General features: G+C 32.7%; 1 protein-coding gene across 1 annotated transcript; it reads left to right on the forward strand.

The window, feature by feature from the left end:
• Nucleotides 1–573: 573 nt before the first annotated feature.
• On the forward strand, nt 574–14,144 carry LOC108345551 (plastidic glucose transporter 4). Its single transcript, XM_017584139.2, has 14 exons — nt 574–828; nt 1,002–1,265; nt 2,477–2,591; nt 2,763–2,830; nt 3,331–3,463; nt 3,546–3,645; nt 3,730–3,842; nt 5,286–5,379; nt 9,373–9,526; nt 10,640–10,786; nt 10,872–10,945; nt 12,511–12,599; nt 12,733–12,847; nt 13,648–14,144. The coding sequence occupies exons 2-14, from the start codon at nt 1,007–1,009 to the stop codon at nt 13,828–13,830; spliced, it is 1,644 nt and encodes a 547-aa protein (XP_017439628.1). The 5' UTR covers nt 574–828; nt 1,002–1,006; the 3' UTR covers nt 13,831–14,144.
• Nucleotides 14,145–27,908: the final 13,764 nt, after the last annotated feature.

A 27,908-nucleotide genomic window follows, 5' to 3' on the forward strand; every position in this document is an offset into this window, starting at 1 on the left:
AATGAGAGTTGAGGGTTTAAGAAGAACGTTTACTACATTAAATTATAGTTTTCGATTGCTCAAAAGTAATATACAACACAATGAAAACTTTGTCTTTTATAATAGTTTATCCTAATTGAAATACATCTAAAAATCCTTAATATAGTTTAAAATTTATATAGTGTTTTAGTACTATTTTAACTTGTCTATAAAGTTATTTTTAATTATTCTGTTTATCTCTTGTTAATATAAGTTCTTATGTGAATGAACATCCTTATTAAATATCATTTAAAGTTATAAAAAACTAAATATTATGCAGGTTAATGATACAGTGATATGTTTTGTAATAATTTTTTTTTATATGTGGGTAATTATTAAAAACTATTCTCAATACAGTTTTTAAAATTCTTAAAAAAATTATGTTTGTTTTTTTCAAAACAAAGAATATTTTTTTATAGGAGATTATAAACATCCGCAAACAATGTTACTTGAACTCGGCTAAAACTAATATTAGTCAGAAATCAAATTCTTTAAATTTTTGTTTAACATAATTATTTAATCAAGATTGGATCTGACGATGAATCACGTCCTGAAGAGTTGTCGCTTGGGATGAAAAATTTTCTAATTATTTTTTTTTTAGAAAACATAAATAGTTGAAATCTTCACCAGCTTCATCTTAGTGTTTGGTTCCACCCAAGGGATTCTTTCTCAAAGGTCCTTTCTTCCATCCTTCAGAAAACACGCAAATCCCGAATAAAAATTGCTTGAACTCTTCGTAGTGAACGTCAACACTCTAAAGTACAGAACTTTCATCACCCTTTTCTTCTTTCTGTGCCACCCTTTTACAAGGTAATCCATCTGTTACTTTATTTTCTTTTACGCTTCCATCTTAGTTCATTTGGATTGGTGGTGGCATTTTTCTTATTCCTCCGCAGCATTTTCATTATATTTTGTATATTTACATATAATTGTCCAAAAATTCTATGTTTTGATTTAATGGGTATTTGATTTTTTTTTATCAGATACCATGCATTCATCAACTTTTGGTGTTGAAGGAGCTACTTTGGGGGTTCCAAAACGAAGGGGCTTGGTGGATTTTGTGGACTTCAGAAATGGGAGTGTTTTGAGACGTAGCACAGTGTCCATGACAAAGAATAACACCAATCTTTGCGGGTTGAGACTTGGTTCTGCCACTATGGAAACTAAGCTAATTAGTACCAGTGTTGGTTTTGGTGGCGTTTTTGGGTCGTCCGTTAAGCCCAGATCAGTGAGGGTTATGGCTTCTGGTTTGTATCCAATTGCTGATGGTTTTGATTTGTTTGATTTATTAGCTATTGTGAAGCATTTTCGGATTGCGTTTGTCTTGCCTGTGATGTGTATATAATGTACTTGGTTCATGTGGATGGACCAAGTGTTGTTTTGCTTAATGATGCCCTTTTTTGGCTTTCTTGGAAAACCTGGTTTTTTGCATTGCCGCTTCTTTTTTTTTTTTTTTGAATTGCATTAGTGTTTTATTTCTAGCAAGATTATGCTTGTTTATGTGTGTTAGCTATCGATTGTGTTGTTGCTAATGTTTGTTGACTTAGGTAGTTAAGTCTGTTGCTCGATTTCCCCAACATGAAGTCTGCATGATGAATGATATGAATCTCGTGGTTTGTAATCCAGTTCATACATGAATGTTTAATTTGAGCATGAGGGAATTCTAATTATACTGCGGAATTCATCTTTTATAAATGCCTTTTTTTTTCTGTTGGCCCTTAATATTGTCTCTATACTAGGAATGGTATTACTATACTTACGTTTTTGCAGTTTCATATGTGATGATTCCGAAAACAGTTTTTTTAGTGCTAAAAATTGTCTCTAAATATCAAAATCTATGGACAACTTCTGCTATTCTGTCAGGTTACAGTGTAAATCTCACTTGTATTTGTGATTTGAATCACTCAGTATGGTACGGTTCAGCTAGCCAGTGATACATATAATGTGATGAATAGCAGTTGATTTTGGATTGTGCAATATGTGAATGAATCAGTGTGATTCTGTATCATTAGTACAAATTACGTAGTTTTTTACTAATTTTCCTTTTTACTTTTGTTTAACCATTTCTCGTACAGAAATGATGGAGCACAACTGAATGACCTACTTGATTATTTTTCTTCTTTCTTTTTGTTCAATATTATTATTTGCTTTTTCCATTGTTCCATTTTTAGGTTTAAGAAACACGCACTCACTTGTGACTTGTCATTTTGTTGTGAGACTTATAGTTAAGATGTTTTAATCAATTTCTGGTTTAAACCTGTAACACAAGATATGGCATTTATACAATATATTTCAATTTCTTTTTTCATTGGCTCTTACGATTCTATATAATATTTTGATTCACAATGCAAAAGTTAGCTTGAAAATTCAGATTTGAATGGTAATTTGATAACTTGCTAGCTGTTACATATATTTATATGTTCTTACAGATACTCATAGCAAGTAAATTGAGTTGCAGATGGAAACATTGAGGATGTTGTACCAACTACCCTTCAAAGCAGATCTTCTGGAACTGTGCTACCATATGTTGGTGTTGCTTGCCTTGGAGCCATTTTATTTGGCTACCATCTTGGGTATGTACAACCTCTTCTTCCTATTTGATGTGGGTCGATGGACTATAATGGCTCAAGTCATTTCTTTGTGCTGCTATCTATGTTATAATGGTTTCGGGTATAACTGTGACTATTTTTCATTCAATAATATCTTTGTGTTGGAGAACTCTGACAATGTGGTGTTTGATGTAGGGTGGTAAATGGTGCTCTTGAATACCTTGCAAAGGATCTAGGAATAACTGAAAATACTGTTCTACAAGGTTCATGTTTTATATAAGTGTGTGGATCAATATATCTATCTATGTATGTAAATTACTTTGAAATTTTTTATTGATTTAACAAGTAATGAAAACTTTTTACATGTGAAAATGCAATTTGTTTTATGCACTCATAAAGAGAAGATTTTCAGTATTCATGACTATAGTGTACATGCCAATGGTACTGTTAACATAAGCAGCAAATTAACCAAGCTTTATTGGGAAAAACCTAAGTCTCACATTGATTAGAGATAGTGCAAAATACAACATATAAGTGAGTTCAATCCTCACCTTGCCTTACAAGCTAATTTTTTACAGTCAAGTTAGTCCTAGACCACTTTGTAATAAGTTCTATGAAAGCAGGTTTGAATGAGTATTTTATTAAAAGTTCCAGCATATAAGTCCCACTCTGTACTATTGAGATTTTAGAAGTTCTAACATGACTTGCATATGCCCCATCAATCATTTTCTCTTGATTATCATGAGTGAAAATCCCTGAACAGGCTGGATTGTCAGCACACTTCTCGCTGGTGCCACCGTCGGTTCATTTACTGGTGGATCATTGGCTGACAAATTTGGAAGAACTAGGACTTTTCAATTAGCTGCAATCCCCCTAGCAATTGGAGCATTTCTTAGGTCTGTCAGTTAGTATTTAGGACAAGGTTTTATCTGTTTATACTTTTGAAATCTGACATTATAAGTTATGACAAATTTACAGTGCTACAGCCCAGAGTGTTCAGCCAATGATCATTGGTCGGTTACTTGCTGGTGTAGGAATTGGTGTTACATCTGCTATAGTACCATTATACATATCTGAGGTGCATTATTAATTATACTTATCTTTGTGATCTTGTCTAAATAAGATAATAAGATATCTATCTACATATCCTTCTTATGGGCAGATTTCACCAACTGAAGTCCGTGGTGCACTAGGTTCTGTTAATCAACTTTTTATATGTATTGGGATTCTTCTGGCACTGGTAGCTGGGTTGCCTTTGGCTGGAAACCCTTTATGGTATTGCCTTGTTTCACCTTACTGCTTTTTTCCTCTTTTAAGTGGGGATAGGGTTAAGTTTTCACCTAACTTCTTTCTGAGCTGTTTATTTCTTCCGGTGATTAATATCATATAGAGATGGTAAAATGCTAGAAGGAAGTAAAGATATCTTTTTGGTGGGCAATAAATCAGTGATAGAAGGAAATATGCTAATAGAAGAGAGAAATTTGTTAAGATTTTCTGTCTGTATCTAAATCCCAAGTATTTTCTCAATAAGAATTGAATGTCGGGGATTTTGTTGGAGCTAAACATTAGGAGTTATTTTATAGTAGTTTGATTTCCTTAGTTTAGAATATTCCACTTAGAAAAGATGCAGATCCCAAGTCTGTGTTCTTATCTGGAGAAATAAACATCTCAAAAAGAGGTTTGCTGAAAACTTACACACCCCATCCCCACTTTTTTAGCCCTAAAACTTGATATTATTAATGCTATCTTGCAGATTTTCTAACTAATTATGTAGATGATTTGATAGGATATTGAGAGTCTAAGAGAGAAGGAGAAAAGGGAATGAGACGGTTAGGAGAGTAAATAGGGTGTAACTGTAATAACAGTTAGTTGGCGGGAAAAGGGAGCTCAGATAAAGGGCTGGGATACTCTTGTAAGAGTCAGTTTTTGTGAATTCATTGTATAGACAGGACACATTTATCCTATGGAGGGGGAATTGCTCCCTTGGAGGCTTTGAGTGTACAGATTGGCGTAAAAATAGCAGAAGTATTCAGTTTTCTATCCTTTATCTCTCTTTATCTCTAGTGTAGCGTGTGTGAGTGAGGAATTTGGATAGATTTCTTACCAAGAAACCTATCATAATTACATAATTATAGCTGTACAAGATTTTTAACCAGCAAATTTGCACCAATAATAACAGATATTCTGTAGTGTACACCAATCCGATATCAAATATTCTGCAATATTTTTCAATCTACACCAACTAATAGCAAATGTTATTCTAATAAATTCCCCTAACAGAAATATGAAGTCTCATCATTAATGGTTATTTGCAAACATGTGGTTTGTGATAAAAGTGCAATTGCAGATTCATAGATATTGAAATCTGGACACTGCAATGAAGGATAATAAATTATTCACTTGGTGCACAAAAATTCTATTTAACCCAATTTTAGGGCCTAATTTTTATCAATATTTGAAATTAGACTTGATATTTTCACATTATAGAAGTAATAGCTTGGACCCAATATGTATGGATCACTGGAAAGTAATATTTCTTTCTTTTCGAAAATAATTCTTCCTGGTTTATTTGATAATGTTAGTTTTGAGGTTAAATTCATATTTCCATGATGTCTTCATGGTTTACAATATATTTTCTTATTGGGGTATCCAGGTACATTTGCTGGTTAGTTTTCTACTTTGTCTAGCTCATTTGATTTTTTAATTATATTTTATCAGGTGGCGGACAATGTTTGGCATTGCAGTAGTTCCATCTGTTCTGTTAGCACTAGGAATGGCAATTTCTCCAGAAAGTCCACGCTGGCTTTTTCAGGTTTTCCTGCAACTCTACTATCTTTGGTCTGGGAAGATTTAAATTCATGACAGTTAAACTACAGTAAAAAATCCTTTTAGACGCATCAATATTTTTTTATTCTGCAAATATTTGTTTTATAAATCTGACTTAATCTTACCAATTAGCTTATAAGTTCTATTTTGTCCACTTCTCGACTGAGACTAATCACCCATGAAGTTTGGATGCTTAATATGACATGAGTATGATACGACACAGATGTGGAGACACAACAATTTTTTGAATTATAGGATACTACATTTGGAATATGTTAAAATACAATTATTAGATATTTTATATAGATGCAAAATATTGATACAAAAAGTGTCATTGATTTTTTATCATCAATTCTATGATTATCGCAATTTACAATAAGGCATTTGTGGTCATAACAAAACAAGGTATAGTTTCTTGATATGTGATAACCAGTCTTGGGTAGCTGCATCAATAGAAATATCTTTAGTAGAACTAAAATCAAGTATTTAGTCCATACACCTACAATCCACAAAGAAAGTTTCTAAATTTGGTTGACGATACCAATTCAAGAAGCTCAAAACCATTATTATGTGAATATATCTCCACTAGTGTCCCACAACCTGGTCTCCTTTTTTCTATACAATAATACCACTCATCTTTTTTAGACATACGTTGGAAGTAATGTACATAAACCAAATATTCAACTTGTTTTGGATCTATTTTGATTCTCTTCAAAGAACAAATGAAAGAGTATGATAGGATTATGAATGTACATGTTAGGAGGAAGGTTGTTAAAAAATAGGTTGTTGTCAAGAGTTTTGGAGGGGGAAGAGACTTTCGGTGAAAGTCTATTTATAGTGAGAGGTTGCCCTGTCTACGGGGGAGAATTCTGGTTCTTAAGAGGTGTGAACATGATTATTGCTATCCTGTGTAGGGAGGGAACATTTTCCCTGGAAATATTGTATATGTTTATTAGCACTCACACAAAAAGGGATATCACATTCAAGAAACCTAACATTTGGTCCAACCTACCGGGTCAAGAAGAGGAAGGATCATGGAAGGCAAAAGGAATGTGATTGAAAGGTGGGCTAGTGAACATGATAAGGCGATTGTGGAATTGAGAGACAATATTCAAGAAATTAAAGAAATGTTGCGGAAATCCAAGAATCACGAAAGGGGCTCAAAAGGAAGTGAGAATTTTGTGAATGGAGGAAGAAAGGGAAGGAGAGAAGAACAAATTGAAGATTCTAAGGGGGAAAAGGAGGAAATTCAGAAGTATTGGATGAAAAGGGTGGAATTACCCCCTTTGAAGGGGCCTATCCTATGGGGTGGATAGTAAGAATGGAGAAGTTCTTCAAAATTCAGAACATCTCATCAAAGGAAAAACTCTGTCTGTGTTTATCAATATGGAAGGAGGGGCCAACCATCGGTTTAGATTCTAGAGAAAGAAGGCCAAGAATCCTTCTTGGGAGATTATTTGACAGAGGTGCTGATCAAGAGGTTTGGGAAAAAGAAAGGAGTTCTGTCTTTGAAAAATATGCAGCTTTAAGGCAGAATAGGGGAGTGGAAGAATATGTTCAAGAATTTGAGGTGTTAGTGATTTAAATCTCGAAACTATCAGAACATCAGGCCTCATAATCCCAAGGACTTGATGAGGGCTATATGTGGAAGATGTGATGAAAGAATCAAGAACGGTCGGAGGAAGTGCATACTGAAATAACAATTCATCATTTCGATATCAAGGAGAAATGGGGACAATATCAAGAACAAAAACTTTCAAAGGAATGAGAAACTCTCGAAAGGGACTTCCATCAACATTAGTACTGGCAGAAAAGTGGGAAGCAGGACCTCGGTTGGCTCCAAGATTGGAGGAAATTAGGTAGGGAAAGCTAGGAGTAGAGGAGTACATAATCTCCCATATCCGGAGTACATCAGAAGGAGGGAAGAAAGGAGATGTTTCCATTGTGGGGGAGCTTACAGCCCTGGACATTGGTGACCAGAGAAGAATATGTGGGGTCTTAATCATGGTTGAAGATGAGGAGGCAGGCAAAACAGGAGAAGAGGAAGAGATGGAGTAGAAACATATGGAACTATCATTGTTTTCAGCAGGGAGACTGACTCAAACCAACTTAATGAAATTACAAGGATGGGTGAACGGGATGATGGTTCTGATCTTAATTGATAGTGGAGCAAGCCACAATTTTATTTCAATAGATTTGGTGGCTGATCTCGATCTTCTAGTGGAAGCAACACCACCATACAATGTCTGGTTTGGAGATGGCCATCATAAGCTCACTAGTGGATATTGTTGCAACATAGTCATACAGTTGGAGCATCATGTGGTGGAGGAAATGTTTTATTTGTTCGAGCAGGGAGGAGTAAATTTAATTCTTGGATAACTTGGTTAGCTTCGTAGAGGTTCAGGTTAATTGGAAAAGCTTAACTATGAGCTTCAATGAGAAAAAGCAAAAACTCCAGATTATGGAGATCCAACCTTGACAAAAAAAGTTGTGTCTCCATAAGCTCTATTGAAAGAATCCGAGATAGAAGCTGTCGCATTAATATGGGATTTGGGAAGATCAGAGTTGGAAAAAAGGGAAGGTTTGGAGGAGAAATTAACTCCAGAACAGTAGGCAGAGTGGAGAGGTGTTTCGGACCAGTAATCGGATGGCCAAATAGAGGTGTTAAATAGAACCTGGGAGACTTACCTTGGAGGTTTAGTCCTCCCATATTGTTTTTCTTTTTTGTTTCTTTTTTAATAATAATTTATCCATCATGACAGCAAGTGATTGTTGACCTTTGGGATGCCAACCTAATTGATATATCAGTTTATAGTTATGCTTTCAAATGGGTAGCCTTTAGAGAAAAAAAATTGATTAGAAATTGGAAATCTAGAACTGAATTAAATTGTTGAATCTGAAAATGCTCCAAATGTAGAAGAAAGCTTGTTAAGAAAGATAGAAAATGGAGAGAAACACGTAATTCTAAAAGGAAAAATTTAAAAAGTGTTTAAAGAAATTGAAAACTAGATGAACTGACTAAAGAGTCTCCCTCTAAAGTGACTGTACGGACACCTATATATTGTGTTCAATGCTATAAAATTCATACAAGGTCCATGGAGAAAGTCCACTCAATTTTTTCCAGATCTGCATAAATTCACTCAGCGAAATGTAATTAGTTGAGGGGATTGGTCGTTAGAGTTAGATCATTGCGTTGGGAAAATGGCAGTTAAAACAGTTATTTGCAACTTTGTTGATCTGAGCTGAGGGGATTCATCTTGTTTTGAAAGCTCTTTGCCTAGGTTTATGTCTTCATCAACCTATTCGAAGAAGGTTAGTCAATATAAAAGTATATATAATTATGGTCATTTCTGACTAATCCCTCCTCTTTTATGATTCATTTACCAAAACTAGGCTAAAATTGTGCACTAAAAAAGTGGTAGACAATCCAATTAACCATGCTAAAAGTGTGCATAAAATGCATTCATCAAGTATCCAGGCCAATTCTTAGAAAAAAATTAAAAACATTGGATACTTCAAATACTTATTCGGAAGCCTTCTATAAGTATCCAAGAAGTATGTTCTAAAAAAAATGTTAAAAAAGTATATATACTTTTCCATTTTTGAAGTATTCAGACTCCAAACCTAAAACACCTTCTGGGGGCTGCAATATAGGTAATCTCCAAAGAGGACATAATTACCACAAGCTAGGACTGATTGCAATTAAGGAAGATTCACTTTCCAACATAATCCTACTAATCATACATATTGTATATAAAGGATGTGTCTTATATGTATGTTAAGATGTACTTGGAGGCTTGAAAACACTATCAGTTTCCTTAATGCTTAAACTGAATTAAAACTTAAGTGTTGTGAACTAATATTTTGGTATAGAAGCCAACATAATACATACATGGATGACTAATATGGATTTGTCTAGAGTTTAATGCAGTAATTTTATTGTAGGTTTTCTGAGAAAATTACATGTATTATTTTACAGCAAGGAAAACTCGCTGAAGCTGAAAAGGCTATTAAAACACTTTATGGAAAAGAAAGAGTTGCTACAGTTATGCTTGACTTATCAACAGCTAGTCAAGGTTCATCTGAACCTGAAGCTGGGTGGTTTGATCTGTTTAGTAGCCGATATTGGAAAGGTATCCTAAAATTCAGTTCCAATTGATTCTAGTTTTGATTACACTTGACCAAAACTGATAATTCTGACCTACATATCTCGAGCGCCATTTCGTAGAATTGTTTTTTCTTTAAACTTGTTGGTTTAAAGGAAGTTCAATGTAAAAACCACATTGATTGTAATAATTTTATCCAGCATGATGCTTCGTGCAAATCCATTATCTTGTTTCAATGTAAACCACATTGATCAGACCTGATAACCCTTAGACTTCCCTTTGATGTTTTATTTCCTTGAGGCCCTTCTTATATTTGTATGAAGAATTATTATTTAATGATAATACTATTTATAGAAGATATGATTTGATCTTTAGTGTTTAGAGAAACATGTACAACTGATAATACCTCTTTATTCTTAATTGTTAGCCATTATTAGGTTTCCCTATATTGACGTTTCTTTCCTTAATTACAACGGTATCTAGTCTCTGTTGATGTTACATTCTTTAAGACTACTCCTTTCTTTTTTCCACCATTAAAGATGCCCCTGTTAGGCATGTAAATAATGAGGAAGAGTGGAATAGGCATTATAGAAGAAAATGATAAGATATGGAAGGTTTACTATTGAAGGAGAAATAAAAGGGAGTGGTGGAAAAAGTTATTATAGAAGAGAAGAATAAAGGAAGCGGTGAATAAAGGAAGTAGTAGAAAGGTAAGTGGATGTAATGCTGTCAGTTGGGAGTTGGTTTATATAATTAGACCAATCAGTTCCTTGGAGGGGAGATTATTTTGTATTGACAGTCTTTTGACTATGTGACAGGGAATTACGTCTAAGATAGGGGGTTGAGTGTTAGATAACTTCTATGTCTAGTTCTCTGTCCTAGTAGTCTAGGACCGTGCTTTTGATGTTTCACATCAACCTTGAAATATATAAATAGAGAACCATGAGAGGGGTTCTTCAAGCCCTCTAGAAACATATTTCTCTGATTTAATCTCACATAAAGGATTCACAAATATGATTGAACATACAATTCAGAACATGGTTTATGTTTTAATTTCACTGGCCAACTAACTTTTTAGTCTACTATATGCATTCTTATATGAAATAGTATAGCACTTCCTTAAAATGTGCCTTGTTGCAGTTGTCAGTGTTGGGGCAGCGCTTTTTTTGTTCCAGCAATTGGCTGGAATAAATGCCGTAGTGTATTATTCAACTTCTGTTTTCCGTAGTGCTGGAATTGCGTCTGATGTTGCAGCGAGTGCCTTGGTTGGTGCATCAAATGTTTTTGGTTAGTATTATTTAATCATAAAATTCAAATTGTACTTGTTGCTCAAGCAAGTTATGGATCCTGATTTATGTTTTATTTGTTCCAGGAACTGCTATCGCTTCCTCCTTAATGGACAAACAAGGAAGGAAAAGTCTCCTTATCATAAGCTTTAGTGGGATGGTAATAATTACTTTTATCGCACATCTGTTTTGGACACAAAGCTAAAAACTGTTAGATATTACATGATACATTCGTGATATGCTTGAAACATCACAAGTAAAATTGTCAAATGTTATTTTTTGAGGGTCTAACGCCTTACTTAGCTAAACATGTTCAGAGCGAAGGAAGTATATCTTCCATTAGTACAGTGACATAATGCAAGGTTGGTTTTTGTGTTCAACTTTTCACGTCAAATATATTTTGGGCATATGAACATGTTAATAAGTTAGAAACTATCTCCTGTTAGCCTTCAACACTATTTGAAGAACAGCAAAAGATAAAAATGATTTATTGATTAGAAATGAAAATGTACAAAAGATAGTGAGCCTCTGTAGAGTTAGTATATGTGTATAAAAGCAGAGTATCGTACTGTTATCAGTACATGTTATGCTATAAATGCTTCTTCGGAGAAACAAATGTATTGATCCCACTCTAGTATGTCGATTTCGTTTAGTGTGTATGACTAGTCTCTTCCTCGTCCTCCACAAAATTTCTTAATTGTACCTTTAGCTTTTATTGATCTGTGTGGTGATTGATTGCAATTTGTAAATATCATTTCAACCCAAGTTGGTCAGTGGTAAGTATGTCATGACGATTCTATTGGGTTTATTACTTACAAGGAGTTAGGGGATTACAATGCCAAACACATTGTTGCTTTGTACGCCTAGTTTTAATATAAAAATGAGGCAATGAAATCTTGAGAAGTTGATTAAGGGGTTAAACTTTATTCTTTCAATTTCTCTCACTCCCCCTTTCTCATGGATGCTTATAGTTTCTATTCTTGAAGGAAGAGAAGGCAGTTTTCAAGCATTGTGATATTTAATTTCATTTCATGCCTACATGTTAGAAGCATAATTAGGTTAGTAGTATTCTTATACAAACAAAGTCCCACAGAATAAAACAAGAGATGAATATGGGTTTATATACACATAAGATATCTCTTTTGGTGAGAGGTCTTTTGGAGTGGTACCAAAGCAAATCCGTGAGGGCTTGACCCAAAACGGACAATATCTTACCAATGTGAAAACCTATGTGTGTCGAACCTCCCTACAATTGGTATCCGAGCCGATGGTTAAGGTCTGGTGACTTGACTCAAACGAGTATGTTCCTCCACAGTTAGGTGAAGCCTAGGCAAGTGGCTACCTCCCTTGGTTAGAGGTCTTTTGGAGTGGTACCAAAAGCAAATCCGTGAGAGCTTGACCCAAATCGGACAATATCTTACCAATGTGGAGACTTATGTGTGTCGAACCTCCCTACAAGTAGGTCTCGGTCTATTCTTCCCTTCTTTGCTGCTTAAACGGACATATCTAACTCAACCTTTCTATAATTCAAACTGTTTTAAGGCCCTGTCCTTCTGTATAAGATGATGTCCTTGTGACTTTAAGTTTCTGTTTGATATCTTCATCCTAATGTGTTAGTTCAATTTCTGATGTTTTGTAACTTATTTGACTTACCGTGAGCCGTGTACTAAATTATCCTGCATTTTTCATTCATTTAATTGACAGTTTTTTTAATGTCTGTCCCAGGCTGCTTCTATGTTGCTTCTTTCTCTGTCTTTTACTTGGAAGGTTCTTGTACCATACTCTGGCACCCTTGCTGTTCTTGGGACTGTTCTGTAAGTCATTTAATTTTTTAAACGATAGTGATTCCAGTCACTGAAAGACTTAAAACTTCAATGAACTTGTAGGCTCTTCTATTAATTAAGCTTTTCATTTCTGATGACTCTATGATCTATGAATCTTAACCAGCTATGTCCTATCCTTCTCTCTTGGTGCTGGACCTGTGCCTGCCCTTCTTCTACCGGAGATATTTGCTTCCAGAATTAGAGCAAAAGCAGTTTCGTTGTCATTAGGCACACATTGGGTGGGTAACTTCACTGTGGATTCTAGTATTTTAACTGTGGTTAATGCCTTTATCTTACCATGAATTTTTGAAATTATGCTAAGGTAACGATCTAAAATTTATGTAGTGTGTAAATGTAGCTGCTTGTGGTCTAACCAAACATGAAAATAAACATATAAAACACTCTCTTGTCTTTCACATGATTTTCAGAATGCAATGGTTAAAGAATCATTCCTTAGAAAATAACTTCCCTTATCCAATATTTTACTTCAAGTTCCTTGAATCTTTCTCAGTAAATGATATTTATCTAGTTATGATTTATGCTGGCATTATATACTTAGGCTTTGGTTGGACTGGCATATCTGGAAGCACTTAAAGGAGAGAAAAATAGGAAAATGTTTTTTTGACACCACTTACAACTTTGACAACCCACTCTTAGTGGTATTTTGGTCATTAAAAAATTTAACTTTTGTATTTGTAAGGAAAGAGAGATATTGAAGGGTAAAATAGTGGATGTAAGGTGTGTGTAAAGATTTGATTGATGTCAAAATAATAGTACCCAGAAAAATAAGAAGAAAAAATAAAATAAGTTTCTTCATAAGCTAAAATTATCTGATTCCCTAAAGTTAAAAAATAAAACTTTAGAAAAACTATTAGAGAATTTATAAAGAAATTCACTTCATATTTTACTTGCTTTTTTTCTTCTTCTTCTAGAAGTGCTTATGAAGAAGCTTGTCTAATAATTTATTGCAATACTGGTTTTATTAGTTTCCTAAATAGTAATTTGACAATGAGACTATGAATATATTTGGTCTTAACAGATCTCCAACTTTGTGATCGGCCTCTACTTCTTGAGTGTTGTAAACAAGTTTGGTATCAGCTCCGTTTACTTGGGTTTCTCTGCTGTCTGTGTTCTTGCTGTTTTATACATAACTGGTAATGTTGTGGAAACAAAGGGTCGATCATTGGAGGAAATAGAACGAGCTCTCAGTTCTTCTGCATGAAAATCTCCCAAAAAATGCACGTGTTCATGACTCCTTTGATGCTCACAGAATTGCTTCATACTCTTGCCAAGAATTCCTCTGAGTTTTCTAGCAAGAGTGATGGTAACTGGGATGACTAGTTTATTGCAGCCAAATTTTGCTCATGTGCAAATATTGGACCAAAATTCTGTGAGCTTTGGTTAAGCTTCTGTATTCAGTACTATCTTTTCGAACTTACAGTTTTTGTCACCATGTATGATAGATAAGACAAGAACATGTCAGATTGAATAAAATGGACATCCTCTCTTTCAAATGGAGAGTGATAATTTTCAGGATCTTCTTCTGATATAGCAAGCAAGTAATATTGCCATTAATTGGTATACTTTTAAGGACATTTCCAATCGGATTTTTTTTCCATGTTTTCCTTTTATATGGAACAATGTTTTAGTGAGTTTCAACCTACTTTCTTAAGATTGACAGCTGTTTTGTTTAAGTAGATTTTCAATTTTAAAGTAAATTTACAAGATCGAAAATTTAAAGAATTTATGTTCAAGTATTATTTTTATTGTAAGGAAGTCATGAAATTTGTATTAGAGGTGCTCTAAGATTTTATATTTTTTAGGAATAAATAATGAAAAAATTAGACTCACATTCTTTACTTGCTTTTTGGATTTTATTCAATACTCTTTACCTTTTAGGATAAAAAAAAATCCCTTGCTTTACTAACAGTTCATAAATTTCTCTTATAGATTACATTTGTTCTCTTTAATTGTTTAAAATATATGAGTACATTTATCTACATTATATATATATATATATATATATATATATATATATATATATATATATATATATATATATATATATAAAGGGAAAAGTATCACTGAACTCTAGACATTCTAATAATTTGGCACTTAAAAGTTATGAGGAATTCGACCTAAGTCATTATAAAACCAAGAAAACCTTTTAAATTTTATTTTTAAGAAAATCCTAACTAATAATGTTAAGATATGCCAAATATTCTATTAAAGGATATTAGGCAATCAAATATTGTGTTAGTTATAATTTAGATATTATTATAATTTATACAGATTTGTGCACCTGTCATTCCTTTAATAGATGAAGGATTATATGATCCTTAAATGTATATATAAGGTACTCTACTCTTTGAAATAATACATCAGAATTATTCTTTAAACCCATTATTATGGTATCAAGAGCCAACACTGATATCCTTTAAGATATAGGAATCAGTGCTTTTTTTTATTGAATATTTCTGATGGCTTCTTTCGATGACAATCAATCGGACAAATATGATTCTGGAACTTCCGCTGCTTCCAAGAGTTATATTTCTACTGTTGCTGGATTTGTGACCAAGTCAGGTATATCTAACTCTAAGCTTAATCTTTCTGTTGTTACTAAGGATAGTGATTGGATAATTGATTTGGGTGCTACAGATCATATGACTTGTGATCCTCATATATTTACTAATTTTTCCTCTAATTGTTCTAAAACTGTTATTATTAATGCCAATGGGGTCTCATCTCCTATTGAAGGTATAGGTACTATATCCCTCTCACCCTCCTTATCGATTCCTGATGTTTTATTTGGAACTATAATCTTATCTCCGTCAACAAGTTAACCAAATCACATTCTTGTGTTGCCTTATTTTACTCAACCCATTGTCTTTTTCAGAACATCCATTCCAAGGAGAAAATTGCTAGTGGTAGAGAGAGTGAAGGACTGTATTATCTTGAAAATGTCTTACAATCAAACCATAAAATAGGATTGACTTGTCTTGCGAACGATCACATACAAGATAAAAACAAAAAAGAAATTTGGTTGTGGCACAGACGGTTGGGACATCCCTCTTTTGGTTATTTAAAAAAACTATTTCCATCACTATTTCATAAATGCAATATTTCTGATTTTTTTTGTGAAACTTGTGTTTTGGCAAAAAATCATCGTGTTGTGTTTCCTTTAAGCAATAACAAAACTAATTTTCCTTTTTCATTAATTCACACAGATGTTCGGGGCCCTGCCCCGCAATCTACACATAATGAAAAAAAATGGTTTATCAGTTTTGTTGATGATTGTACTCGGGTAACCTGGGTATATTTGCTTAAATATAAAAGTGATGTGTGTGATGTGGTTCGTTCCTTCTATCATTTGATTGTTACACAATTTAACACATCTATTAAGGTCATTCGATGAGACAACGGAGAAGAATATTTTAAGACTGAATTAATAGAGTTCATGAACTCTAAAGGCATCTTGCATCAAACTACATGTCCTTATTCACCACAAAAAAATCGAGTGGCTGAGAGGAAAAATAGACATATATTAGAGGTGATAAGATCACTTTTGATAGATGGTAATGTCCCATCTCATTTATGGGGTGAGGCTGTGAGCTCTACCATTTATTTAATTAATCGAACTCCTTCTAGTGTGCTTAACTTTCGAAGGCCTTTTGATGTGTTGTCTGATCATTGTATCCTTCCTCCCATAGTTTATTTACCACCTCATATTTTTGGATGTGTTATATATGTTCACTTACACCCACATCAACGTACAAAGCTTGAAGAACGAGCGATCAAATGTGTTTTTGTTGGGTATGGATCAACTCAAAAAGGTTATCGTGCTTACCATCCACCATCAAGGAAATTTTATATTTCTATGGATGTGACATTTAATGAGCATGAATTTTTTTATGTTGATTCTCCACTTCAAGGAGGCAATAAAAGTGAAGTGCATAATCATGATGTTGGTATGTTTGATTGTGAAGATAAATTATTGTGTGAGGATCATTCTGCAGGAAGTGAGCCAATCCTAAATATGGACACTTCTTTTCTGGATAATACAGTGTCTTCTGATCATAACCAATTGACTCAATCTTCTCCACAGGTTCAACTTGACTCTTCAGAGGTACCTTCTGATCCTATCTCTGATAATACTAATGAAATTGATCATGGACTTGATTCTTGTCTGAGTGAGACCACCAACACACCAAACACTGAGTTTACTACTGTTCAATATATTCTTCCACCTCGTTCTAACCGTGGTCAACCTCTAGTTAAATATGAACCAGACCTCCAAGCCAAAGTTAAATATCCCATTAGTAAATATGTGTCATCTCACAGGTTATCTCAGTCATATGCATCATTTGTATCTCAATTATCTTCAATTTCTATTCCTAGTAATGTATAGGAAGCTTTGACAGATCCTAGATGGACCGAAGCAATGGTTGAGGAGATGGCAGCTTTAGAAAAAAACAACACTTGGGATCTTGTGTCCTTACCAAAAGGGAAGAAAACTATGGGCTGCAAATGGGTCTTTACAATTAAGCATAAAGCTGATGGAACTATTGAGAGATATAAAGCACGACTTGTGGCTAAAGGTTACACTCAGTCTTATGGTGTAGATTACCAAGAGACGTTCGCACCAGTAGCCAAACTCAATACTGTAAGAATACTTTTGTCGCTAGCTGCAAACCAAGATTGGCCTCTTCTACAATTTGATGTGAAAAACGCTTTCCTACACGGAGAAATTTCAGAAGAAATTTATATGGATTCTCCACCAGGCATGACTGATTCAATTGGAATGAAGGTTTGCAAATTAAAGAAGGCTCTATATGGATTAAAACAATCCCCAAGAGCATGGTTTGGAAGGTACACCAATTGAACAAAATCATAAACTCTTTCAATGCTCAAATTCAGCAAGCATAGACAGAAGAAGATACCAAAGGCTAGTAGGAAAATTAATTTATTTGTGTCATACACGTCCAGATATCACCTATGTAGTGAATGTTGTTAGTCAATTTATGCATGACCCACGGAAGCTTCATATGGATGCTGTTGAAAGGATTTTGAGATATTTGAAGTCCGCTCCTGGAAAAGGAATTTTGTTCTCAAATCATGAAAACTTAAAGGTAGAAGGGTACACTGATGCAGATTGGGCAGGTTCAAAAGATGATAGAAGATCTACCTCTGGATACTTTACTTTTGTAGGAGGGAATCTTGTAACTTGGAGGAGTAAAAAACAACCTGTAGTAGCAAGATCTAGTGCTGAAGCAGAATTCAGAGGCATGACACTAGGTGTATGTGAACTTTTGTGGATTAAAAATGTGCTATCAGATTTGGGCTTTACAAAAATGAAGCTATGAGTTTGTACTGTGACAATACTTCGGCTATAGCAATTGCTCACAATCCTGTGCAACATGATAGAACAAAGCATGTGGAGATTGATAGACATTTCATCAAAGAGAAGCTTGAAGCTGGAATAATTTCATTTCCTTTTGTAAGATCATAATTGCAGTTTGCTGATGTTCTCACCAAAGGAGTATCAAGAAGATTGTTTAATGAGTTTCTATTCAAGTTGGGAATGTGTGATATCCATGCACCAACTTGAGTGGGGGGTGTTAAGATATGCCAAATATTCTATTAAAGGATATTAGACAATCAAATATTGTGTTAGTTATAATTTAGATATTATTATAATTTGTGCATATTTGTGCACCTCTCATTCCTTTAATAGATAAAGGATTATAGGATCCTTAAATGTATATATAAGGTAGTCTACTATTTGAAATAAGACATCAAAATTATTCTTTAAACCTTTTATTAAATAAAAATGCAAATATTTTATGTTCTTAAAAGTGTAATTTTAAGGATTAAATATGTTTTTTTTACTTATAAATAGTTATAAAAGTTGCTTATTGTCTTTAAATTAAATTGTAAAGTATTTTGTTTCTATATTTTGTAAAAGTTACTATATTATACTTTACTGTAGAATTCGGTTTATCATATAAAAATACCCTACAAACTTTTCTTGAAAGGATGTTCCGTGATTTTTATAAAATACAAAAACTAAATATACAATTTTTATAATATTTTAAGAGTAAAAGATATATCTAACAATACCTTTAATATCTCTAAGTCAAGGTAGCAAGGTAAAAATCACATTTTAGCCAAAATGATGCCAACCAAATCTTTGAGCACGATCAATAGCAATTATAGCCATCGTACTTTAATAACAATTATTAATACCACTGTTAATCAAAATCCCCAAATAACATTATGGAAGTTTAGTATATTTCAACGCATTAGCTTTTTAGTATCATGTTGTTACTATGATTATTGTATCAAAATTTTGAATTATGAATAATATTTTTATGACTTTTTTAATAGTAGGTTTAATCTTATTATGAATTTTTAAGATACAGGATAAATAAAATACAACGTGTTTAAGTAAAAATGAGTGACATAAAAGATATTAAATATATCATGTATGAAAATTAGAGTTGTGAAAACAGGTAACTTAGCTCAACACGACCCGGTCCACCACGAGTTGGTCACTTAGTGAGCTAACCTAACCCATCTAGTTTACTAGCAAGCTGAAAAAATTCGAACCCGACCCGACTCACCACGGGTTGTAGGTTAAACGGGTTGACTCACTAACTCACTTAATTATAAGTTTTTTTTTAAATTAAAAAAAAATTTAATTTTTTTAATTCAAATCTAAATAAATTTCACTATGATGATAAACTCCAAAAACAATTCAAAATAAATAAAAAGATATCATACAATCCAAGCGTAATCCAAAAACAAGCACAAAAGACTAACAAATAAGTTTTTAATATTGATAATTTTTGTATCACTTGTCCATTTATAATATTAGAGTCTTAAATAGATAAATTTATAATATTTTTCTCTCTTGAAACATCTTTTTTTTTATCTCCATCTACAATATAATAAAAAAAATGCTTCCATCTACAATATAATAAAAAAAATACTAACTAATAATATTGAAACACAAATAATAAATAATTAAATTAAATTAGGCGGGTTGGTGAGCCAACCCGACTCACCACGGGTTCAACCCAGGTGAGCAGAGTTCTAAGTGAGTCGGGTTGAAAACTAACCCCCATAAAAAATTATATTTTTTTCAAAAACCCGACTCAAACCTGTGGTGGACCAGGTTGACTCGTGGGTTACAACTCATTTTAGGATGTTGCTCCCTTCACCACTACCATGTACTTCCTCCACCTCCCCACATTATTTTAAATATAATTATATCCTTAAGTTAAAAAGATTTTTACTTTTACCCTATTTTAAATAATTTGAAATCCTAATTTTACTTTCCCAGCACCCACCTACGGAACTCTCTTCCCCTTTCTCCATTTCCGTTTCACATCCCCACCTCCCACGCTTACATTCCTTTTTCTTCCCAGTTTTTTTTTTGGTTTGAAAGCTTCCATTGCCGCTGTAGTGTGAAGGAGTGTCGCCGCCGTGGTGTGGAGGAGCGTCCAGTGCGTCGACCAACATGAGGAAGTATACATCAATGGAGGTGACATCCTTCAACGGATGTCCCCTAATAAAACAAACCCTAAAATAAAAAAACGTAAGCTTTAAACGGAGGTGACATCCTTCAACGGATGTCAACATCCGTTTAAGGAAAACCTGAAAAGGATGTTGATATCCGTTGAAGGATGTCACCTCCGTTTAAAGGTTACTTTTTTTATTTTAGGGTTTCTTTTCAAGGTTTATTCGAATACGCACCTGGAGGAAGCACGACACGCACTGCACCACGAGAGCGAATGCACAACGAGAGGGAGACTGCTTGATAATTCTTTCTACCACCACCAACCTTTGTAACTTGTAGTATCTCACAACGCCGAAAGAAAGAGATAAAGAAGTATAATGTTAAGATGAAAGAAAAGTATTTTACTCATGTACGAGACTAGAATAAGTTATTAGTGAAATAGGTGTTGAATGAGTAAAATTAAAAAATAATAACTCTAAAAATAAAATTTTACTGAGGGGCAAAATAGTAAAGGGGAGGTGGAGGGAGAAAGGTGTGGTGGTGGAGGGAGCAACACCCCTCATTTTAACATCACTGATGAAAATGAAGTCAAAATATTTAATTCATAAAACCAAAACGTAATTATAAAATATAAGACATTATTTCCTATATTTAAATAATCCTTTGTTTTCGTTTATTGTTTATGAGATGAATATCACACTTATATCATCCCTTCCTCATATATATATATATATATATATATATAACTTTCTCTTTTAGTTCATCTTCGTCTTCTTCAACCATATCTTCAATTTCATTATTATTTGTGCTTATAGTATATTTTTCCTTAGTAGTTAAATTTCTTGGCCTATTAAAGAAGCAAAAAATTATGATTAATTTGATTGTACATGTTACTATCTTTGATATCCATTTCTCCAAAACAATTTTTGATGATTTACTTTTTTTCTCTTTTTAATAAGATGATGATGATAAAAATTTCTAAGAAATAAAAATTGAGTTTAACCACATTTTTACTGATAGAGATCCAAAATGCATAGCACAATCATATATTAATATTTAATGAATTCATAATCTTATTCATGATGAAAAGAATGCAGAAGCGTACTTGAGTTTGTCATGTAGAATGATGTGGATGATGATATTAATCGTGGGTATCTAATTTTCCAAATGTAGAGGATCTAAGACACTTTTGTTTTCTCTCTTGATAGAAATGAAGAGAAAAGAAAACTCTAACACAATACATAATGTTACTTACAAATGTGGACTATAACCCCTTTTATGACATTTCCAATCACTTTCCAAATTTTAATAATTGTAATTCAACCCCTCACAAAGTTAGAATATTACATTAAGATATCCACACAATAACATTTCATGACAATTATGTCTTTAGTCATAAATTTAAAATTAACATATCACTATATAATTTTGACTAACTAGATAATGACCCTAACACATTTAAATAATATATATCTAACCCAAAATTTTTAACAATCTTCCATTAGTCACATGTGTATTCATACAATGTGTTAGGATCTATGAGCTCAAAATTTGTCATTATATTCCTTAGACATAACTAAAAAAATTGTGTATATTAAGTATATCAATATATAGAACCAAAGTTGTTTTCATTATATTAATCATAACTAAACTCATCAATTATCTCTACTATTGACACAAATAAAAGATACTTACTCGTCATGAAATATGTAGTATGAAAATCATATGAAGGTGACCTATACATGTCAATTTTCAATTGGTCCTACTTGACCTTAGTTAGATCAATCAATAACATTACTATATAAAGTGTAATGATTAAATATCAAACTTTATATTTGATAAAAGGAAATTATTCAAATACAAGAGTATGCATGCATAATAACAAGCATAAAACATAAATCACAAATGACTAACTCTCCCTGAACTAAAAATTCCTCAAACTATAAAACACTCAATAATATGTTCATGAAAGACCTTGGGTGAAAGATCCTCTGTAAGAGGAGCCATTATCATGGAGTGTATCTATATGGAAATTTGTCCACTTTGTACCCTTTTATTGACAACTAGAAACTTAATATCAATGTGTTTCTAATTTGATCAAACTCTTATTATCATTGGAATATAAGACGATTGATTTGTTGTCACAATACAACTTAAGTGATATTTCAATTCCTTTAACAATTTGTAGTCTAATGACAAAGTTCCTCAGCAAAATCGCATGACTAGATGCCTTGCATAATGCTATACATTCTACAACCATGGTAGAGGAAAAAGTATGAGTTTTCTTGACATTACTCCAAGAAATTGAACCACTAGCCTACAAATAGATATAGCTCATAGTGGATCTCAAACCATCCTTACATTTAAAATAGGACCAAGTCAAAATATCGAGTGATTTTCAACTAGTGTGACCTCCTTATATGTAAGCATATAATCCTGGATTGCTTAAATATTTTCCTAACATCCCAACTATGTATGTTATATCTGAATGCGTACACACTTGGGTATACATCAAACTTCCGACAACTAATACATAGGAAACCTTCTACATTTTATGAATTTCTAAATTTCCTTTTAGGCACTGATTGAGACTAAATTTGTCTCTCTTAGCAACTATAGTATCCCCTGATTTACATTCTTGCATGTCAAATCTTTTAAGTCTCTATTCGATATAGCTCCTTTGTGACAATCCTAAAGTACGGTAAGATTCATCTTAATGTTTTTGGATTCTTAATGTAAAGGAGGCATCACTAAGGTCTTTCATTTTGAAGCGTCATGACAAAAATCTCTTGGTTTCATGTAACATGATTATATCATTAGTGACAAGTATGATGTAATAAACATATAAGACCAGGAAAAATATATTTGCTCCCATTGAATTTATGATACATACAATTGTCAACAGGATTCGTGTTGAAACTAAAGGAGAGAATTACTAAATGAAATTTGTAGTACCATTGACAAGGCACTTATTTTAGTTCGTAAAAGGATTTTTCCAGTTTGTAAATTGTATTCTTTGGGTCTCTTTAAACAAAGTTTTCTTGTTGGATCATATAGATTGTTTCATCAATGTTTCCATTGAGAAATGTCATATTGACATCCTTTTGATGGATTTCTAAATCACAATGTGCAATAAGAGCCACAATTATCCTAAAAGTCTTTAAATGAAATTGGAGAGAAAACCTCTTTAAAGTCATTCCCTTCCTTTTGGGTATAGCCTTAGCTATAAGATGAGTGTTATACCTTTTCCACATTACTTTATGATTGTCTTAAAAGATTCTTTCTATGAAACTGGAGAATAGTCTCTTAAAAGTCAATCTCTTCCTTTTGGGTAAAGTCTTTAGTCATGAGTCTTATACCTATCTACATTACTTTATGATTCTCTCAAAAAAGTCTTTTTATGAAACTAAAGAGAAAGTCTCTTTAAAGTCAAGTCAGTTCCTTCCTTTTGGGTACCCTTAGCCACAAGACGAGCCTTATGCATTTCCACATTACCTTTGGAAACTTTCTTAGTCTTAAATACCCATTTGCAACCATGGGTTTCACACCTTCCAATAACGGGATAAGTTCCCAAACCTTGTTGTCTTATGTGGACTTATACTCTTCATTCATTCCTTTAATCCACTTTTCTAAGTTGGAATTTTACATAGCTTGATTAAAGTTTGTTAGGTCATCTTTCATTGTTCCATTACTTTCCCCATGTTCTTTGAGAAATATCACCTAATAATCTAGAATAATACTTCTCCTGTCTTTTGTTGATCTCCAGAAAAGTACTAGCTCATGATGCATAGGTTCTTAAGGATCTTAAGTTTATTCTTCATGAATTACTATATTATCTTAAGTGAGAATATTTTGTATAGGTTCTAAACTTCTTTATCAAAAGCAATTATACGAATCTATTATAGAATGTGTGATGAATTCTTCCTCTAAAACAAAGTCTCTAACCTTGTTCTTCCTCCCAAACTCAATATCCTCGATAATTTTTGTCTAAAAAAAATCAATTTGGGACCTTAAAATATAAAACCCTTTGATCTTTAAAGGTGCTAAAAATGATCACTTTTTTATATTTTTCTTGCTTAATTCTTTCCTTTTCTTGTACAATTATGAAATGAGCTCATTAAAAGACCATTTCTGTATTTAATAGTTATAAGATATCTTAAATTGAGCAAATTGTGAAGGAAAATAAATCAATATTTAATGTATGCACAAGTATTTCGACATCTCAAGCTTTAGTGCTTTAAGTTTTAAAGAAATATTTGACATTTCCATAATGTATCCCCTCATATCTCCTTTGTGTTAATAGTTCATGGAAATCAAGCTCTAAAGAAAAGCAGATATGGTTTCCCTTAAAACTTTAGGAATGATGAGCTTAATAATCATAAGACTCGTGCAATTTCAGCGATCTCATTTCTCAAAATCTCTCATCTCTTGAGAGATACCAGAGTTCGCAATATAAGTTAGTTTGTCAATCCTTAGCACAAGGTTAAGATCGATATAGCCAAGAACAATTTTCATATTCTCTTTCTAGTGCTTAAAATTTATTCTATTAAAAATCAAAATCGATTCAATTAGCAATACTAAAATAATAGTAATTGAATTGAAAACAAAATAAATAATGTAAATGTGCTCACATCATAAAACAAATTCAATCATCAATATGTTCAAATAATAGCATAAATCATCTTAAGTTACCTAATGCACCATCAATATCATGTCTTTGGATAGTAATATTAATTGCTCGAGGTATCTTGTTGTAATAATCAACCATTGATAATAAAACATGTCCAACAATAAACCTATTTTTGGATTGATTTATCATTGACATAAAAAATCTCACAATTATCACACATTTACCATCACAAGTGTGTGTATGCAATTCGGCCAAACATTAATCTTCAATTGGGTCGATCAATACTAGCATGGACAAACATAAACACGAACATTTAGCCTTTTTCACAAACAATCTACCTAAGAGAGATCACTTTGGTGACTTCTTCATTCAATTAGCTCATTTAAAATGCTAATCTACCAAAATTTGAACATTTATGTACCAAATCCAAACAAAATAATAATAATAATAAAAATTTAAAATGAGTTTCATAACGAATTTGGAAACCACCAATTTTAAGCAGTGTTTTATGCATATTCATATAACATTGATATGCGAAAGAAACCAAAATTTCAAAATTTTCAAAGTTACACATGAATAGAATATATGTTGCTCTCATAACAATTGAAGAAATTTTCTAAGAAATAATAATTATGCTTAACGACTGTTTTTTACCCATAGAGATCCAAAATTTATAGCACAATCATATATTAATTTTTAGTGAACTCACAATCTAATTCATGATTAAAAAATGTGAAAGCATACCTAAGTTTGCCATTAAAAATTATGTGGATGATTATATTAACCGTGGGTATGTAATCTTCCAAATGTAGGGGTTCTTAGGCACTACTTTTGTTATCTATCCTGATGGGGATGAAGAGAAAACAAAACTATAACATAGTACATAACGTTACCTTCTCTACAAATGAGGACCATAATCTATTTAATAATTGTTTCGAGTCACATTCCATATTTTAATAATTCTAATTTGACCTTTCATCTAATTATAATATCACTTTAGGTATCTACACAACAACCTTTCAAGACAATTATGCCCTTAATCATAAACTTAATATTAACATACCACTTTATAATTTTGACTAACCAGATAATAACCCTAATACATTTAAATAAAATATACATGACAAAAAAAAATCTAATAAATGATTCATTCTTACTAAACCATCCCTGTGAGAATCTAGAAAATAGTCTAAGAAGAGTGGTATTTTTTTTTTAGAAAAAAGGACAACACATGAATATTTTAATGATAAGGTTAAGGTTACAAATAGATTTTGTCTTAACAAAGGTGCATTTCTATAAACTTTTCCTCAACCTTCTTTCTAGGTTTCTAACCCCAATTTTCATTTGTTTGAAGATCAAATACCATAGATGTGTTCTTAGTGAAGAACTCTACACATCCATCAGTGTGCAAAACACATTTATTCTCTTTTTGAGATATTTTGCTCTTTGGGTTACATGTAGAGCTATATGGCTATGCATATGATTAAAAGGTGCTCTAAGTGAATCTTTGTTGCTTTGTGATTATGGTAGTATGTTTAGATTTCTAATTAGGGTTTTGTTGGTCTAGTTAGGACATGTTGGTCTAGTTAGGACATCTTATGAGAAATAGAGCTCCAAGGAGCACTTACGAGTAAAAGACAGTTTAAGTAAGATGAATGAAGCTAATTATAAGTCTTGTATGTTTGATTTGCATTTTTTAATTTGATTTATTTGTACTTTTTGGGTTGATGACTGAATTGTATGCTAGTATTGTTGATCTTGATTGAATTTTGATAATACTTTAGTTAATTATGTGAAATTCTATTGAATGATGAAATGAATGTTGGGGCTGCGATGTGGGGATGAAATAGTGGAATGATATTCTTAGCTCAATTAGGTCATTTTATCACATTGATTTGACTTTAACTTGATTAGAGAAGGAAAAGCACTATTTAAGTTAAGTGTACCACAAGTTATGCAAAATTAGACTCACTAGGTGAGCCAACCGCTTGCTGAGTAAGACCAAAATTGATTTTTACATAGAGACAAGGGAGGCTTTCTCATTGGGTGAACAATCCTCTGGTTGGAAGAGTTGTGGTTTTTTGTTTTGAGTCATTTAAGAAAAATTAGGATTTTCGGTTCATTAACAATTGGATCAAGCTAAAATTTTAACAGTTCATACTAGACATGTGAATCTTTAATTTGACCATTGGGACCTTTGATTTGTAGTCTATATTTAGAAAAAAAATAGTTGCTTACAATTGCTCTATTTTTAGGTTTTTCTTTTTTGAAGAACATTACTACATTGATATCTAGGCTGATTTGGTTTGATCTTGGGATAAAGGAGTGTATATTGTGAATGATAGATATGTGTGAATGAAAGATAAAACATGCCAATCTGATAAAATATTTTTATTCGTATATATGTTGTGGATAGCGTATGAGATTTACTTGAACAAAATATGACTTAAATGTTGGAATGCCAAGAATATATATGAGTATGAGGATATTTTGAATATGTGAAGGAATTGTTAAGAAGATTGTGTTGTATGGATTTGTAATGTTGTTATGAGTATGAAAGTGGAGGAATGGAATGAAAACATGAAAATGATTGAATTGGTTATTGTATGAGTTTTAGTACTTATAAGGAGAGTGCAATGCTTGTTAATTTAGTGTTATGTATTGAGTAGGTAATTTATCACTGAAGTCATCGTAACTCTATTAAACTTATTACCTCATATAAAGAATGAATTTTATGTGATGAGAGTTCACCAAGGATCCTAATAAGGTTATAAGTGAATTTGTCCTCGTCAATGTATAATTGAGACTTGGTAAATTTAGTATGTGACTTTTTTTCTAAGAACACGTGAAAACAGAAAAAGGGGGATGATCAGAACTTAGAAGGGTAACCTAGAAATTTCTGAACGTCTGTGAGTGTTAATGCAAGCAAAGGGAGGCTGTGGAATTACGAGCATCAAGATTTGAAGGTTATTATCTGGAGAAGAGGTAATGAGTGCTAAGCCTGGTCTTTAATTATGTGAACGATGATGTCTTCATGTAAATGAGTAGACGTGTCTCGTGGCTTTTTTGTTAAAATTTATCATGTAAATGAGTGGACGTGTTCTCTGTTTTTTTTGTCAGTGATGGGTTCGTGAAGAAGAGAAGATGG

This window comes from Vigna angularis, chromosome 8 (genome assembly GCF_016808095.1).
Source record: "Vigna angularis cultivar LongXiaoDou No.4 chromosome 8, ASM1680809v1, whole genome shotgun sequence".
Taxonomy (NCBI): domain Eukaryota; kingdom Viridiplantae; phylum Streptophyta; class Magnoliopsida; order Fabales; family Fabaceae; genus Vigna; species Vigna angularis.

Coding starts and splice junctions, on each gene's coding strand:
- LOC108345551 (XM_017584139.2), top strand. CDS start 1,007: ATGCATTCATCAACTTTTGGTGTTGAAGGAGCTACTTTGGGGGTTCCA. Junction 2,592..2,762: donor TTATTTGGCTACCATCTTGG/GTATGTACAACC, acceptor TGTTTGATGTAG/GGTGGTAAATGGTGCTCTTG. Junction 5,380..9,372: donor GTCCACGCTGGCTTTTTCAG/GTTTTCCTGCAA, acceptor ATTATTTTACAG/CAAGGAAAACTCGCTGAAGC.